General features: G+C 31.7%; 1 protein-coding gene across 1 annotated transcript; it reads left to right on the plus strand.

Annotated features, from left to right (window-relative positions):
* Positions 1–1,494: 1,494 nt before the first annotated feature.
* LOC132757013 (myosin-2 essential light chain-like) lies at positions 1,495–14,641 on the plus strand. The gene is made up of 6 exons (XM_060748188.1): positions 1,495–1,623; positions 7,955–7,982; positions 9,055–9,195; positions 10,665–10,829; positions 11,508–11,585; positions 13,347–14,641. Exons 1-6 carry the CDS (start codon positions 1,621–1,623, stop codon positions 13,373–13,375), a joined length of 444 nt encoding a protein of 147 aa, XP_060604171.1. The 5' UTR covers positions 1,495–1,620; the 3' UTR covers positions 13,376–14,641.
* The last annotated feature ends 2,261 nt before the right edge of the window (positions 14,642–16,902 follow it).

Raw genomic sequence — 16,902 nt, forward strand, 5'->3', positions numbered from 1 at the left:
GTGTTTTCATCATCGTACCATCGCGTTTTCACCATCGTATCATCGCGTTTTCACCATCGTGTTTTCATCATCGTACCATCGCGTTTTCACCATCGTACCATCGCGCCATCGCGTTTTCACCATCGTATCATCGCATTTTCACCATCGTATCATCGCGTTTCCACAATCGTACCATCGCGTTTTCACCATCGTACCATGGTGTTTCCACCATCGCACCATCGCGCCATCGTGTTTTCATCATCGTACCATCGCGTTTTCATTATCGTATCATGCTGTTTCCACCACCGTACCATCGCGCAATCGCGTTTTCACTATCGTACCATCGCGTTTCCACCATTGTATCATCGCGTTTTCACCATCGTACCATCGCGTTTTTACCATCGTATCATCGCGCCATCGCGTTTTCAGCATAGTACCATCGCGTTTTCACCATCGTCCAATCGCATTTTCAACATCGTATTATCGCGTTTTCACCATCGTATCATCGCATTATCGCGCCATCGCGTTTTCAGCATAGTACCATCGCGTTTTCGCCATCGTGCAATCGCATTTTCAACATCGTACCATCGCGTTTTCACCATCGTGCAATCGCATTTTCAACATCGTATCATCGCGTTTTCACCATCGTATCATCGCGTTTCCACCATCGTACCATCGCGTTTTCACCATCGTACCATCGTGCAATCGCATTTTCACCATCGTACCTTCGCGCTTTCACCATCGTGCCATCGCGTTTTCACCATCGTACTTCCGTGTTTTCATCATTGTACCATCGCGTTTTCACCATCGTGCCATCGCGTTTTCACCATCGTACTTCCGTGTTTTCATCATTGTACCATCGCGTTTTCACCATCGTGCCATTGCGTTTTCACCATCGTACTTCCGTGTTTTCATCATTGTACCATCGCGTTTTCACCATCGTGCCATCGCCATATTGTACTCTGAACACATTATGTTGGCAAACTGTAGTTTTTGTAAATGATTATTGTCATTGAACTTTGCCAAAGTCTATTGCAATGATGTGACTCTGTTGTGCATTACTGAAACTCCAAGAATTACTCAGCAACCGAGTTCCGCAAAGTGCACTTTAAATATCGGACACCATGTTGGTATATATAGAGGCTTATGATTAAATAGACGTACGATCATTTTAACCTATAATTATCACCTAGGTGAGGATGGAAATATTTCACAAAGACAGCATGCATTTTGATTCATGCTAATTTTCATGAAAAAAAAATGAAAATGTATCAAATGTGTTTACAAATTACTTTCTTTAATTGTTCGCTACATAAGTTCAGTATTTTACTTTAATTAAATATTGTACTTTTAAAGTAGGTTTTCAAATTTTATGAAAATAGCTATAGCAGCATGCTGCTTTAAAGTAGTTTGTCTTTCTTTTTAGCTCTGTTGCTAATGATGTATTAACCTGGGACTAACGATAACATAAATTCAACTTCCAGTTACAGTGGCAAATTCCCCGACCTAAAGCGAGCAGTTTGATACGACCCTTGTTTACTTTGAAACAGACTATAGAGAAAATATACACTCATCTCCACTTCCGGTAAAGACTTCTGTTGAATTTTTCATATTTCGGGTGTGCCGTTGACAATTTCAAAAATGGTAAGTTGTTTTATTCCTTTTGTTCTTATTATTCTGGTTTAATCTACTTCATTCAACTAAAAAAAAAATTCACATATTGAACTAAGTGAGGGGAAAATCGAAAAGAAATTTATTTTCGCCATTTCCTGGATTCATTTTTTTTATGAATTGTTCAAAACTTTGCAATCGTGTATTGTAAATCCTGTCGATTACATTTGACACGTATTCTTTGTTTATTTTGAACTCTTTTATGAAAGATATTTTATATAAGGCTTTACTAAAAGATTGTGTAAAGACATGTAGATCTTAGTATATTTCGTACTCAATTTGATTCGTAACCATTGTTTACTTATCAATTATCAACAGATTCCAGTAGTATAATAAACATAAAACATAAATTGGTGACACTTGAACATTTTAAAAATTTGATTCAGCCAATTTTCTATCACACTCACAGGTGACAGAAGCCCAACTAATTAGACTTGTCAAAGAGACATCAAAATAATTTTGGAAGGGGCAGGGCGATGTCTTTTTCCAACGGTTTGACAGTTTGAAAATTCACGAATTCGAAAACCTAGCTAAACGCCGTTTTCTGGTACTTTCTGTACATAGCTCTGGGGAATTCACCTAATGGAATGTAATAGCGAACTCAATGTTTTCAGCCTTTTTTAAAATTAAATTGAAATAAAACAGTTATTTCTTTATTGACCTTTTCGAAAACCTAGCTAAACACCGTTTTCCGGGACGTTACCGTTTTAGCTCTGGGGAATTACGCCAAATGAAGTACATAACACAGTTACAAGATATGTCTACAGTGATTTTTTTCCCTGTATTTTACAGCAGAATAAAGGCTGTTTCCCCTAGCTAAAAATAGGTATATTTTCCCCTAAAAAAGCTAATATTTTCCCCTGTAATGCCCTGTCACTTCACCAGAACCATTATATAACAGCATCTGACTTATTATATCAGCTAGAATGAATCCCTATAGCCTCTGCTATGTACCATGCATGATAAATTGAATTGAAATTAAAGATTTTATAAAATGTGTGGGTAAATTCCACTCTCAGTTGTTGGAATTTGATTTCCCCCTTTTCTGATTTATCGCGCTATATTTTCCCCTTCAGAAAGCCACAGGTTGTTTTGAAAATTGGAAAAAAAATCACTGGTCTATTTTTCTATCATTATTTAACTGTTTAAGGTGAAAAAAATTGATGTTTTTGAAAATTATCAATATTTGTTTAATATCTATTGCAAATTATTCAAAAAAATAAATTGTTTATAATGAAAATCAATAAAATTCAAACAGACGTAGTGGAATCTTCCATAATAAATAAGGTTATTTTCTGCGTAAACTTGTGTATTTACTTTATTTTTTGTATGGAATTATTCATACAATGATATTTAATTATTTTCTTATAAAGAAATAACTGTTTTGTTTCAGTTTAATTTTAAAAAAAGGCCGAAAACATTGAGTTTGCTATTACACTCCATTAGGTGAATTCCCCAGAGCTATGTACAGAAAGTACCGGAAAACGGCGTTTAGCTAGGTTTTCGAATTCGTGAATAAGAAAAAATTGAATATCATTGTATGAATAATTCCATACAAAAAAATAAAGTAAATAAATAAGTTTACGCAGAAAATAACCTTATTTATTATGGAAGATTCCACTATGTCTGTTTAAATTTTATTGATTTTCATTATAAACAATTTATTTTTTACAAAATTTGCAATAGATATTAAAGGAATATTGATGATTTTCAAAAACATCATTTTTTTTTTCACCTTAAACAGTAAAATAATGATAGAAAAATAGAAATATCATGTAACTGTGAGTGTGTTATGTACTTCATTTGGTGTAATTCCCCAGAGCTAAATACGCAACATACCGGAAAACGGTGTTTAGCTAGGTTTTCGAAAAGGTCAATAGCTTGTAAAATTGGCCAAACAATTCACATCATATCAATAAGGCTAAAATCTAATCCTGATTTTATTTTTGTTGCTTGTTTAAAGTAAAATTAATCATATTTTGTAGAGGTGTCATCGATAAGGATTTTTGTATCGATAAATCGGTAATGAATTATCGGTGATACAGCGACATCGATTGCCAGACTAAATTTTAGCTTTCAAGTCTTTTTAAATGTTTCCTTAGGACACTGACAAAGCAGTTATATTTAGACAAATGCAAAAAAGATAAACTATGAAAACTAAACAATTTGTTTCTTTTTTTATCATATAGCTATAAATGAAAACTAATGATTAGTAACTATAAAGTTTAAAGCCTTTTCCATTTTACTTTAGTTGTTGTTGTTGCTACTACGTAGTTACTGATCATGCTTCCATAGCTAGAATATATGTGCATTCGATATCCAATATTTAAAAAAACGGAATCAATATAGAATCGGATAACAAAGATCGTTGATACACCGATATCGATTGAATCGATGACACCCCTAATATTTTGCTAGCATGCAATGGTACATAAACAAAATAGAAAAAAAATACTGATTTGCAAAGAAACCACCCAATGTTGGGAAAGAATCAACAAATAACAAAACAAATACAAAAATAACAAGTAGAGATTTTGATGCTAAAGCATCAAGTCGCCGGATAGAAATATGATTGTATTATCATAAATAAAAGAAAATATCAGTTTAATGGTTCAAGTATAAAGAAAAGAGGAACAATAAGTTGAGTAATGTTTATTCTTAAACACGTTTTCATTTACTTCCCACAATTATATCTTTCTTGCTGAGAGTTTTATGCAATAAATTTATGTTATGTTATAATAAAATATCATATTTGGAGCAAACTTTGCTTAGCAATTTTTGTCAAGAAACTGTTTTCAAATTATTAAATAAGCAAGTATTGTTTGGCAATATTTACCCGAGACTCAATAATTTTCGGGAGCTGTTTTTCGTTTGCTTACATAACTTATTATGATTAATGTTAACGATTTTATTGTAAGTATAGTTACATGTATAATTATATCAATTAATACTGCTCGATGGCCTAGTGGTAAGTATGACGAAGTTGTAACCTACATGTAGTAGGCGCAAGTTCGAATCTCGGACAAATCCTGTTTGTAATTTTCATAAATTGATTTTTATTATATCTTTTAACTTTATGAAACAAAAGTTGATAAATCGTGTGTTTCATTTCTAGCACTTTTTAGCTCACCTGTCACAAAGTGACAGGGTGAGCTTTTGTGATCGCTTTTCGTCCGGCGTCCGTCCGTCGTCCGTCCGTCCGTCGTCCGTCCGTAAACTTTTGCTTTAAATGACATCTCCTCATAAACCACTGAGCCAATTTCATCCAAACTTCACAGGAATGTTCCTTTGGTGGTCACCTTTAAAAATTGTTCAAAGAATTTAATTCCATGCAGAACTCTGGTTGCCATGGCAACCGAAAGAAAAATCTTTAAATATCTTCTTTTAAACAACCCTAAGAGCTAGAGCTTAGATATTTGGCATGAAACATCTTCTAGTGAGTGTGTCTACCAATTTTGTTCAAATAAAAGCCCTGGGGTCAAAATTGGCCCCGCCCGGGGGTCATTGATTTTCCCTATATGCATATAGTAAAAACTTAAAAAAATCTTCTTTTAAAGAACCGTAAGAGCTAGAGCTTAGATATTTTGGCATGAAACATCTTCTAGTGAATTTCTATCAAGTTTGTTCAAATAAAAGCCCTGGGGTCAAAATTGGCCCCGCCCCAGGGGGTCATTGATTTTCCCAATATGCATACAGTAAAAACTTAAAAAATCTTCTTTTAAAGAACCCAAAGAGCTGAGCTAAGATATTAAGCATGAAACATCTTCTAGTGAGTGTCTACCAAGTTTGTTCAAATAAAAGCCCTGGGGTCAAAATTGGCCCCGCCCCGGGGGTCATTGATTTTCCCTATATGCATATAGTAAAAAACTTAAAAAATCTTCTTTTAAAGAACCATAAGAGCTAGAGCTTTAGATATTTAGCATGAAATGTCTTTCTAGTGAATGTCTACCAAGTTTGCTCAAATAAAAGCCCTGGGGTCAAAATTGAGCCCGCCCCAGGGGGTCATAGATTTTCCCTATATGCATATAGTAAAAACTTAAAAAATCTTCTTTTAAAGAACTCAAAGAGCTAGAGCTTAAGATATTTTAGCATGAAACATCTTCTAATGGGTATCTACCAAGTATGTTCAAATAAAAGCCCTGGGGTCAAAACTGGCCCCGCCCGGGGGGGTCATTGATTTTCCTTATATGTGTATATCAAAAACTTAAAAATCTTTTTTTAAAAAACCCAAATAGCTAGAGTTTAGATATTAAGCATGAAACATCTTTAAGTAAATATCTACAAAGTTTGTTCAAATAAAAGCCCGGGGGTCAAAACTGGCCCTGCCCCAGGGGTGTCATTGTTTTTAAACTATATGTGTATTAGTAAAAACTTTAAAAATCTTCTTTAAAAAAACCCAATGAGCTAGAACTTAGATGTTTAGCATGAAACATCTTCTTATGGGTGTTCTAACAAGTCTGTTCAAATAAACAAATAAAAGCCCTTGGATAAAAATTGGCCCGGGGGTGGGGGGGGGGGGGCTATATACAGTGTGAGCGACCTCAGGGCCATCATGGCCTCTTGTTTATTTCATAATTTTGATAAACGGTCAAGCTTTGCAAAATACAAAAAGTATTATAAAAGAAAACATAAAAAAATCACTTTATCCTACAGTCTTCAATTTGAAACTAACTTAAAATCTAACAACTTGTCATCGAGGCTTGTAAAGCAAGTGATATGATTATAATTCTACTTGTAATTCTACTTTATACATATACCGTTGTATGTATGGTTTTCTTCAGCATACGATAATTACCGACAAATTATTACCGATCATCGAATACTTGCAAAGTGACTATGAAAATATATATGCTTAATTATTGCATAAAACAATGCAATTCTACTGTAAAAGTGGTGTCTGCATAAAAAAATTATTCTTATGCACTATCGAAAAAATATATGTTTTAGCTGAAATCAATATTCCTTTCGTTACATACGATAAAGTTAACGTTTAATTGCCTTTCAGTGCAATAAACTATCAAAACAAAGATAGTTTATTAGTTTTCTCTGTGTACTCAATACGTTTCCGGCCCCTACTGTCATACCGAGATTTTTCATACAAAATTACTTTGATTTGCACTTTATCAGCTGCTAACCTGTATGTCAGTCTTATCAGCCATTTGTAACTATTAATAGATTTTATAACAATAACATACAACGTGTAGTCACGTGATTCTGGGAGAAACTGTTTATAATAAATAAGATAAAAAAATAGAATAGATCTCATAAGATACAAACAACCAGATAATTTAAAAGTGTCATTTCAAATATCATGCATGATTTATTTATCATAAAATAGCGACGCTTGACACTTTAAAAAAAAGTAAAAGCATCCCTAAATTCAATGACTGGTCCATAGGGATACGTCATTAATTCATTTTATAAATATTGTAATGTTGCTTTTTACGATGTCAATATTTGAATATTTCATTTCATTTAGCAACATTATTGTATGTTTGAATTTTTGATATTACTGAAAACAATTGTAGTCTTTAATTGTTCAGTAATTGTTATGCTTTTATTTACAAAAATTAATGCCTTCTCCTACCATAGGTATAATATTAAACTGTTACAAATATAGTCGCCGGTTTCTACCGGCGACTAATCAGATCAAAGTAAGGATCTATTTTAATAGGATCAAGATCAATACTTGTTTCAACTGTAAAATGCCAATGAATTAATTCTAAAAATGTAAAATTTCATAAAATTGTATGTATTTCATGTACAATGTTATGAAGTTAATATTAAATTTTCAAACTAATTAAGAGGATAAACTATGGAGAATGTTTGAGTTTTTTTAAATTTGATCCTGATTTTGATACTTAAATATTAGTGGTTCTGTATTTTTAGTATATTATTTAAAATTTGTGTTCTGGTAGTCTAATAAAATACTTATGCTCTACTATTGGAGAAATTGAATATAGAAATAAGTTTGTCTGGGCCATTCTGATAGAATGTATTAAACTTGAGACAAAGCAACTGCCAGATGTTTTTTTTCAGAGCAAAATTTACTGAGATAACTTGTAGTTTTCTCTCATTGAATGAGTTGAGAGTAAAAGAGAAATTGACATCATTAGCATGATATTATCATTGAATAGTTTATGAAATGAGAAAGATTGATATCTTTCATGCATTATGAATAAATCATTATAGCTATAATAATAATAATAATAATGTTACATTGTATACTTTAACTAGTTACAGTCATGTAAATTATTGATAAAGTATAAAAATGCTTGAAGTAACTTGCGCTGTTTTTTTTCAGTCTCAAATGACAGAGGATCAGATGAGTGGTATGTAAAGTTTAAGACTTGTTTAGTTTGTACAGTAAAAGCTTTCTGCATATTATTACAAGATATTTCTATATTGTTACTGTTAGTCACTAAGTGCTAGCTTGTGTTAAGTTTTTCGATGGGGGCTGTAATGCTTGTGGAATATCTTTCCATTAAAGTGAAAGATATGTTCTTGACAACAGGAGAAACAAAAACATTTTGCTTTGATAAACTAAAATCAACAAATTATGCCATTGTTAACTCTGGCATGATTGAGAAATACATTTTTGAGATAAAATTATTCTACTTAAAGAGTTATTTGTAGAACAGGAATGACATATTTTTGTGACACTCAAAATATGACATGTGTCCATGTAACTTAAATTTCAGTCAAAAATAGAAAAAAAAGAAAAGAAAATGCCTTTTTCATAATGATCAATTCATAACTATATACATTTAACCAAAATCAATGTGTCACATCAGTGATTTTTTTCTTTATATAACTACTACCCTAAAACGGTACTGTTCCCAATAGAAAATAGACATTAAAATTCCCAATTTCCAATGTTTAAATTCCCAAAATGGCTGTTCAAATTCCCACAAAGCCAACTTATTTCTCTGAAATCATTTAAATCCAACATATTCATATAAATTACCACTCAATAGTTCTACCTGGACAGTGGAAGCTGTTAGCTATCTTTATTCATGATGACTAATCTTATTTGAAGCTGTAAAAAGCTTAAAAAAAATTCCCAATTAAGTCAAAATAACGCATTTTTTCCCAATCAGTCTGGTACCGGCACCATTCCCAAAGTAGAGAAAAAATACGCTGCACATTCATAGATATCAATGAAACAATTTAAATTATTCATGTATAAGTATGAAATGTAGATCTTATTTGTGAGGGATTTTATAAAGTAACATGCAGCATGCTTATGACAACAATTGTCAAAACGCCAGTTTTGTACATGAAAAATTTGAGAATTGTTGCAGACTGTGTAATTTATTATACTATGTTGCTTTGGAAGATTATTGCAATACATTTTCATATTAAAATTAATTTGTTTAATGTATCTGTATGTTTAATTTGTAGATATTAGTGATACTTTTGCCCTGTTTGACATGAAGGGTGATGGAAAAATTGCAGCTAGTCAACTAGGTGACACTCTACGATCTCTTGGCCAGAATCCAACAGAATCAGAGATAAGAAAATGTGGATATGCCAATAATCCAGGTAAACATGCTATTTGTTGTACATACTTTGTATTACTTACAAAAAAAGTATGCACAAAATTTCTAGTTGATACAAATAGTGAAATGCTTCAGTAACCCTTAAAGTTTGGAAAAAGGACTGAATACAATTAAATGATCCAAAGAAACATCTTATTTTGTCAGATGTATACATTTATATAGTACTTTGTATCAATGCACTTTGTATTAATGGACTGGTGAGTTGGTGTCTTTAAAAGCAATGGAATTTAACACATGACAATATTTAGAAAATTCATGACACTGTATTAAATTTCATTAGAATTTTAACGAAATATTTTGAGATGCAATGTTCATCAATACTAAGACGTTTAGTTATACCTAAGTTAAGTTATACCTGAGATTTTATGCCATTCCCCAATGACTGTTAAAATATGCATTTCAGGATTGATAATTTGTGTCAGAAATTCACAATGAAATAAATGATTGTCTAAAAATAATATTGATTGACTTACACATGTAGGCATTTGAATGACATATGTTACCATAATTTATATGTGAAGTGACAGCTTACAGTTTGATTATAGATAATGTATGTGGTACAGTAGCTCATATTGAAGACATTTATGATAGGATTTTACATGGTAATTACAGGCAATTATCAGTTAATCTGCCTAGTATAAATGAAAAAAGGACACATCAGAAAATTATAAGTACATGAATTGCAGAACATATCCAATGTCCTGATATTGTGGGTTGATTGCAGAACTGTTGCATTAGTTCTTCTTTATTTTTTATAAGTTACTGCAGTTTAGCGGTCAACCCTCGATATGTCAGAGTGACAGAAACAATTTTCACATACCCCGGTACATCTGATCAATGTGATACTAATTCTTTAATCTTTTACATACCCAATTTAAACTTGCATAATATCTAAGAGACTATATTAATTGGAGTAAATAAAAACTGTAGGATACTAGCATAAAGCTATTTTAAGCCTAATGCGAAATTGTTAAAATGGTGAGATGATAGTAATACTGTGAAAGGATCAATAATATTGCAAAAACAAAAATTATCGCTAAACAGGATTGTAAGAACTAATAATATACATGTATTAAAAGTTGTTAGTGATAATCGTATGTAATATTATATACACTTGTAATAGTATTATGTAATTTTGAGAATTCTGAGGTTTAAACTTTAAAGAAATAACCTACAGTATAAACACAGTAGAATTTAATTGTGTAGCATGTTAAACAATTCATTCTGATGTGTGGCCACAAACTTACATGGTTGAAAATGCGTTCAATTTCCTGCAACTTGTTTTAGGTGTTATGAAATGAAATTTGTCCTTTACATAATATAGTATTATTTGTAAGTCCCACTGAGCTAGAAGATGGCCGTTTTCCTTGTCAATAAAAATAATTATACATTACTTTTTTACATTGCTTATTATTTGCTTATTATTTTAACTTTATAAATCTTTTATTTCAGATGCTAGAATCTCCTTTGAAGTGTTCTTGCCAATTTTTCAAACAATTAACAGAAGCAGAGAGCAGCACAGTTGCGATGATTTTACTGAAGGGTTTAAAATGTTCGACAAGGAGCAGAATGGTTTCATAAGTTCCGCTGAGTTACGACATATCCTAACTTGTCTTGGTTAGTATACAGTTTGTTAAACTCCATCTACCTTTGTACTTTTGGCCATAGAAATTTTTTGATTTTATACAAGGTATAAGCATTTGTGTAATGAACTTGTCTTGGTTTTAATGTGCAACTGTTTATAATTGATTTTGGAGGTTTCAATAACAAGATTAATAAATTGAGCAGACAACAGTATCCATGAAGAGTCTTTAAGCTGGTATTTGAGAGGTTAAGGTTTGCTGACTTTAAATCACTTGCCTCTCACGGCTGGAAGTTTGAATTCCTCTTTGAAGGATTGTATTAAGCTTGTGCCTGAAGTAATACATGGTAGAAATCATGAGGTGTAAAACTAGAAATTCACCCGTATGACCTTTAAAACCCAACAAAGCTTAACAATTAGCTGATAGCATTTAAAATGATGAAATACTAGTACTGTCATTATATGATGATAAAAACTTTTTTACTTAAATAATTAAGTAAGATTAGAAAACAAAATATTATATAATATGTTTTATCTATCAAGCTAGTTGTTTTCATGAGGTATGCTCTTTTGTGTCTGAAATAATGAACAGTGGGGGCACATGAGGTCTTCCTCCACCGATAAAGTAAAAAGTCACTATATGAACTTAAATCATTTTGGCTTAAAACCATATCAAAACAGAAAATAATATTTTTGAATTTCATATAATTTAGGTGACAAACTGACTGATGATGAAGTAGATCAATTGTTACAGGGAATGGAAGATGCCTCTGGAAATATCAACTATGAAGGTATGCAAACATATAACACTCGTGACTGCCATGTTGTTTGTGTGTATATGTAATAATTAATTTTACATTATCCTGAATCTTTTTGACTTGTCTTATTTTGAAGTCTAAATTGTCCTCAAAAAGTTAAAGGATTTCAATAATATTAAACTGTCAATGATGTTGATCAGTCAACAGAGTAGTACCTGACCTTATATTCCTGGGGAAGGATTAAATCACACAATTATGGTAATTCAATAATTAATGCTTTTTTAGCTCACCTGTCACAAAGTGACAGGGTGAGCTATTGTGATCGCTTTTCGTCCGGCTTCCCTCCGGGTCCCTCCGTGTAAATTTTACTTCAAAGAATCTCCTTTAAAAAACCCCTAAAATTTCATCCAAAATTACAGGAATGTTCTTTGGTGGGCACCAAGGTTTAAAAATTGTTCAAAAAAATTTAAATTTATCAGAACCTGGTTCCATGGGAACCGAAAGAAAAAACTTTAAATATCTTCTTTTAAAGAACCCAAAGAGCTAGAGCTTAGATATTTGGCATGAAACATCTTCTAGTGAGTGTCTACCAAGTTTGTTCAAATAAAAGTCTTGGGAGTTGTAACAATAAATTTCCTGCTGTAGCAACAATTAAATCACATACTAAGGAATTAAGATACATAGAGGATATTTGTTTGTTTGGCATGTAAGATTGAAATATAATGTCACTGAGTGAACACCAGATGCAATATTTTCACGAGTGGCGTAGCCACAAGTGAAAATAAAATAGCTGGTGTTCACGAATGAAATATATTTCAATCTAATATGTAAAACAAATAAATTTTCTTTTTATTTCATGGTTTTTACGTGATTTTAAGTATCTTAATACTGATTTTGCTGCGTTACGTCACGCATTCTCCTTTGTGACGTCATCACATCATGACGTCACGTCATCAATTTTGAAATATAGTTCTGTTAAATTTCTCTGATGTTGTTACATTTTTAATATGATGTATGGTGACATCGACTTTCTTTTCCTAAAGAAACAAAATTTACGTATGACGGCATTTATTTCTGCCTGTAATTCCATTTAATTATGATTTTCTTTTCATCCGCATTCAGATATAGTCAGGCTATAGTGAAAATTATATTTTATAAATTTCACTAGTGGTTTATCGGAATATAATCATCTGATATATTACAATAAAACACCGGAAAGCATGAAAATTAAAAACATGTTTTAAATTTTAAGTTTTTTGAAAAATTCCCCTTGTTTCATGTTCCAAAATTAAAATTTAAAAAAAGGGAAAAAGTGGATCTCTGTGACCAAGTGCACATACTTTACCCCTGTTTTAAAGGTTTTAATCTTTTCAAATAGTTTGGATTTCTTTCACAAAATTTTATGGTTTTTTTTTTGTGAAAAGGGTGTGTAACTAGCTTTTTGGCAAGTTGTGGGTTTTTATCACGGATTAGGAAACCAAAAATTTTTGCTGGGAAAAAATCCCTGGGGGGAAATGCTTTTCAGCAAAGCAAAAACCCTTTCTAAGCTATCTTTCCCCGGGGTTTAAAGTGACTTAAACCAATCAAAAATTTTTAAAAATTGGTTTTTAACAAAAAAATATAAAAAAAAAAATAAAAACATGTCGAAAATGGGTAAATCGATGGGTTAACTTATACACAAGTTAACTGCAAAAACAGTACTGTATGGTTATTTTCATTTCTGTGATAAATTATAAGTTATTTCTGTTATAATTTTGTCTTATAATTGAAGCCATATTTGTTTCTGTTTTTCAGAATTTGTGAAGGCTGTTATGTCAGGATGAGCAACTGATCAAAGTTATTTTCTTTTTTTAACTTGCATATATTTGACAGTATACTTTCGTATATAGTTGGGAAAAACAGCAAAATTAATGTCGATATAGGGAAATGGCAATTTTAGTTTGTTAAAGATATATGTAAACTAGAAAGATTCATGTTACAATAAAGTTAATGTTACACATTCGTTATACAGAAAAAGAAATAATTGAAAAGTTCAACACTTGAAGAAAGTTGTTAAAAGTATAGATGAAAATGCATGAGCTTGTTTGTGTTGAGATTGTAGTTTCAAAGCTTACATTTGGTTATTTTTGGGCTTACATTTTCTCCTTGCTTTTTTTTCTTGCATAATAATTTATCATATCATTCCATATTTCTATCAATTTAGTGGACCAGTTAACAATTTGTGCTTAATTACTTTAAATTTGTCTGGAGATGTATTATTCAACAATAAAGAAGCTTAAAAGTTAAAGCATGCAAAGCTGCAAATTTTCCCGCTTTTTTTTTCGATTTCATTTGGTATTTAGGTGTTTATTAGTTATGTAAACATGTTACTTTACATTTATGCATGTTTTTGTTTTGTTTATTATATCTTTCAATAGTTTAGTTTAATTGATAGTTAAAAGTTATGAATTTAGAGGAGTTTTTTTCTACGTTACTTTTGTAATTTGGGGTTTGGAGCAGATTTTGTCATACTCATTATTTTGGCAAATACTTGATAATTGTACATGTGCTTGATAAAAAAAATATGTTGTCAATAATGCAATACTAGAACTAAAGAAGATGGGTATAAATTTGACTCAACACTTTATTACTTACTTATCTGGTGATGAAACAAAAAATAGCATATTATTCTGATAAAAAGCAGATAATATTATGTTTTCTATGCAATAATAAAGAAAAGATTTTCATAGATTTTACTGTGATATATTTTGTTATTAACCATTATTCCGATCTAAGAGTGTGAAATTTTTGTTGAGATATTTTGACTCGTACTTTTTCTGAATCTTTTTGATAAGAGTAAATATGACATTCTCAATTAACATGTCATGACAGAACCATCTGAAACTCTCTATCATTAGGCAATGTTTCTACATGTTTGTTCAGTAGGCGTACTACTGTCAAAGTTGTGGAGATAAGCTTTACATGTACATGTTTAATACTTACTGTGGTTATTTCTCTTAAATTTTTTCTTATTTCTTCTTCCTATTTTAATCAATACTTGACATGTATTAGTCGAACATATTATGAAATAACATATTTTGTATAAATTTGCTCTTGTTTATTTTTTGTTTTTTTCCCAATTTGTGTATGTTTGAGTCCAAATTTTGAATAGTTTATACATTACCAGGCTTTGACAATATGACTTGGCATATTTTAAATTTTGCTTAAGTTTCACACCCAAATTTTCTGTTTTATTAGAATGAGCCTACACAGGAATAAACTAATTCTCTGACAGTTTGTAAGGTATACTGGTTGGGGAGATAACTTCGGCTGGTTGATAAACTCGGCTTTTTATAATTAAATCGAGTTATCGGAATTTTTAATCTAATCAAGCTCACCATCTCATACTATCGCTGGAATTCGACAATATCTGGAAATTTTGTCAAGTTTGGTAAGAAATTTAAAAAATAACACAGAGTTTTACCTGTTTGTTTACAAAACATGCCTATGTAAAGTACGGGAATCCCATTTTGGTGCGCATGTGCAGCAGATGCTCATTTTGAGGCCCGCACAGGGGTACTTTTATATATTGACCGACTACCGGTAAAGCAAACGACGTTACGTACATTTTGTAGATGAAATTCAGACTCACTTTTGTCTTGCTAACTCAGAAAAAAGGCTGATTACACAATCGGAATCTTTAAGTGGAATGGATTGAAAGACTAATGTTAAATGCTCCTTTAATATGTTAATGTGTAGGTTGAATACCACTAAATTAATTTCTTCTTCATTCTGTTAAGCTAAGCAAAAATAAATTTTAATCACTTATTCTTTAACTACATATTTCGTTATACGTTAATAAATGATAATGCATGTGTTTTTACGTAAAAATGATTTATATGTTACATAGTACGTTGGATATAAATATCGTGTTATCATAGATATTCATTATACTAACGTAATGGTCAACAATTTTGGTAACAAATATTTTTTTATTTGACATAAATGAACAGCACAGAAATAATAAAATGTCTAAACATGTTATTTTACGTTTTAATTTAATCATTTAAGAAGAAAAACAAAGAGCTGGAATTATCTACTCGCGCGCGTTAAAAATATCCTTTTTACGTACCTCTTCCAGGGCCTCTCAAAATTACCCATAATGTTTCTAAATATAACTTCTATGGTGATAACGGAAAATTGAAGAGCTGAAGTTTATTATGGTGCAAGATTGGTCAGAATACGTGAACAAATAAATGAAATATGCCCCCAAAACACTGATTTTTGGCCGAGTTTATCTCCCAAACCAGTAGTAGTTTATAACTCGAGTGACTATAACCTTGTTAAAATGAAATTAATAATGGATAGTCTAAGAACATGTATAGCAGAATACAGCCAAGATTTGCATCATTTTAGATGTGCTCACAACACAAGTATTCTGAAGGTACTTGTTATTTTCATGAACTAAGATTATATGTGAATACCATACAATCACATGCTAGTATGTTAAGTATTACTTCTACCATATTAAATTAAATAAATGAGCCGTGTCACGACAAAACCAACATAGTGCGTTTGCGACCAGCATGGATCCAGACCAGCCTGCGCATCCGCGCAGTCTGATCAGGATCCATGCTATTCGCTTACCAACTCTATAACAAGTAGAGAAACTAATAGCGAACAGCATGGATCCTGATCAGACTGTGCAGATGCGCAGGCTGGTCTGGATCCATGCTGGTCGCAAACGCACTATGTTGGTTTTGTCATGACGCGGCTCATGTCTGAAATGGACATGTCCAACTGAACCACTGACTGAATAGCAAACAGTTAACACCATGATCAGAATGATGAAGATTCAGTTACATGATGTGGTATCTCATAAACTACTGAAGAGAATGGGTTGAATCTTCACACACTTATTTGAGTGCATAATACAAGGACACTATCCATATGGATTTTGACTATCCATATGGATTATGACAGAATTATGGACCTTTTTGAACTGAGAAGATTCTACATTATCCACGCTCTTGTTTAACTATCAAGCACTGAGAATAGTCAAGCACACTGTCCTACTCGACAGTCCTTCTATATAATATATAATACCATATTCGGCATATACCTTAAATTATTAATTAGTCAAAATGGCCATATATCACAATGTCTTACACAACAGTCAATTGTTGTAAGGAAGGTAAAATTGATTATTTCCCCTCAAGAAATAAGCTTTCCTCCCACCAAAAAATAAAAATTAAGTAATAAATAAAGATGTGCTGGGTTACAATATAATCATATATTGATGCATAATTTTCCAGTATAGAATATGTTAAATAATCCAGCACCCATTTCTATGCTAAAGGATTTGTATAAT

The sequence above is a fragment of the Ruditapes philippinarum genome, unplaced genomic scaffold (genome assembly GCF_026571515.1).
Source record: "Ruditapes philippinarum isolate M1 unplaced genomic scaffold, ASM2657151v2 ctg114_1_1_1_1, whole genome shotgun sequence".
Taxonomy (NCBI): Eukaryota; Metazoa; Mollusca; class Bivalvia; order Venerida; family Veneridae; genus Ruditapes; species Ruditapes philippinarum.

Excerpts from the sequence above, each read along its gene's own strand:
- LOC132757013 (XM_060748188.1), top strand. Across the intron at positions 7,983-9,054 it reads GACAGAGGATCAGATGAGTG|ATATTAGTGATACTTTTGCC; the intron begins GTATGTAAAGTT and ends TTTAATTTGTAG. Across the intron at positions 11,586-13,346 it reads TGGAAATATCAACTATGAAG|AATTTGTGAAGGCTGTTATG; the intron begins GTATGCAAACAT and ends TCTGTTTTTCAG.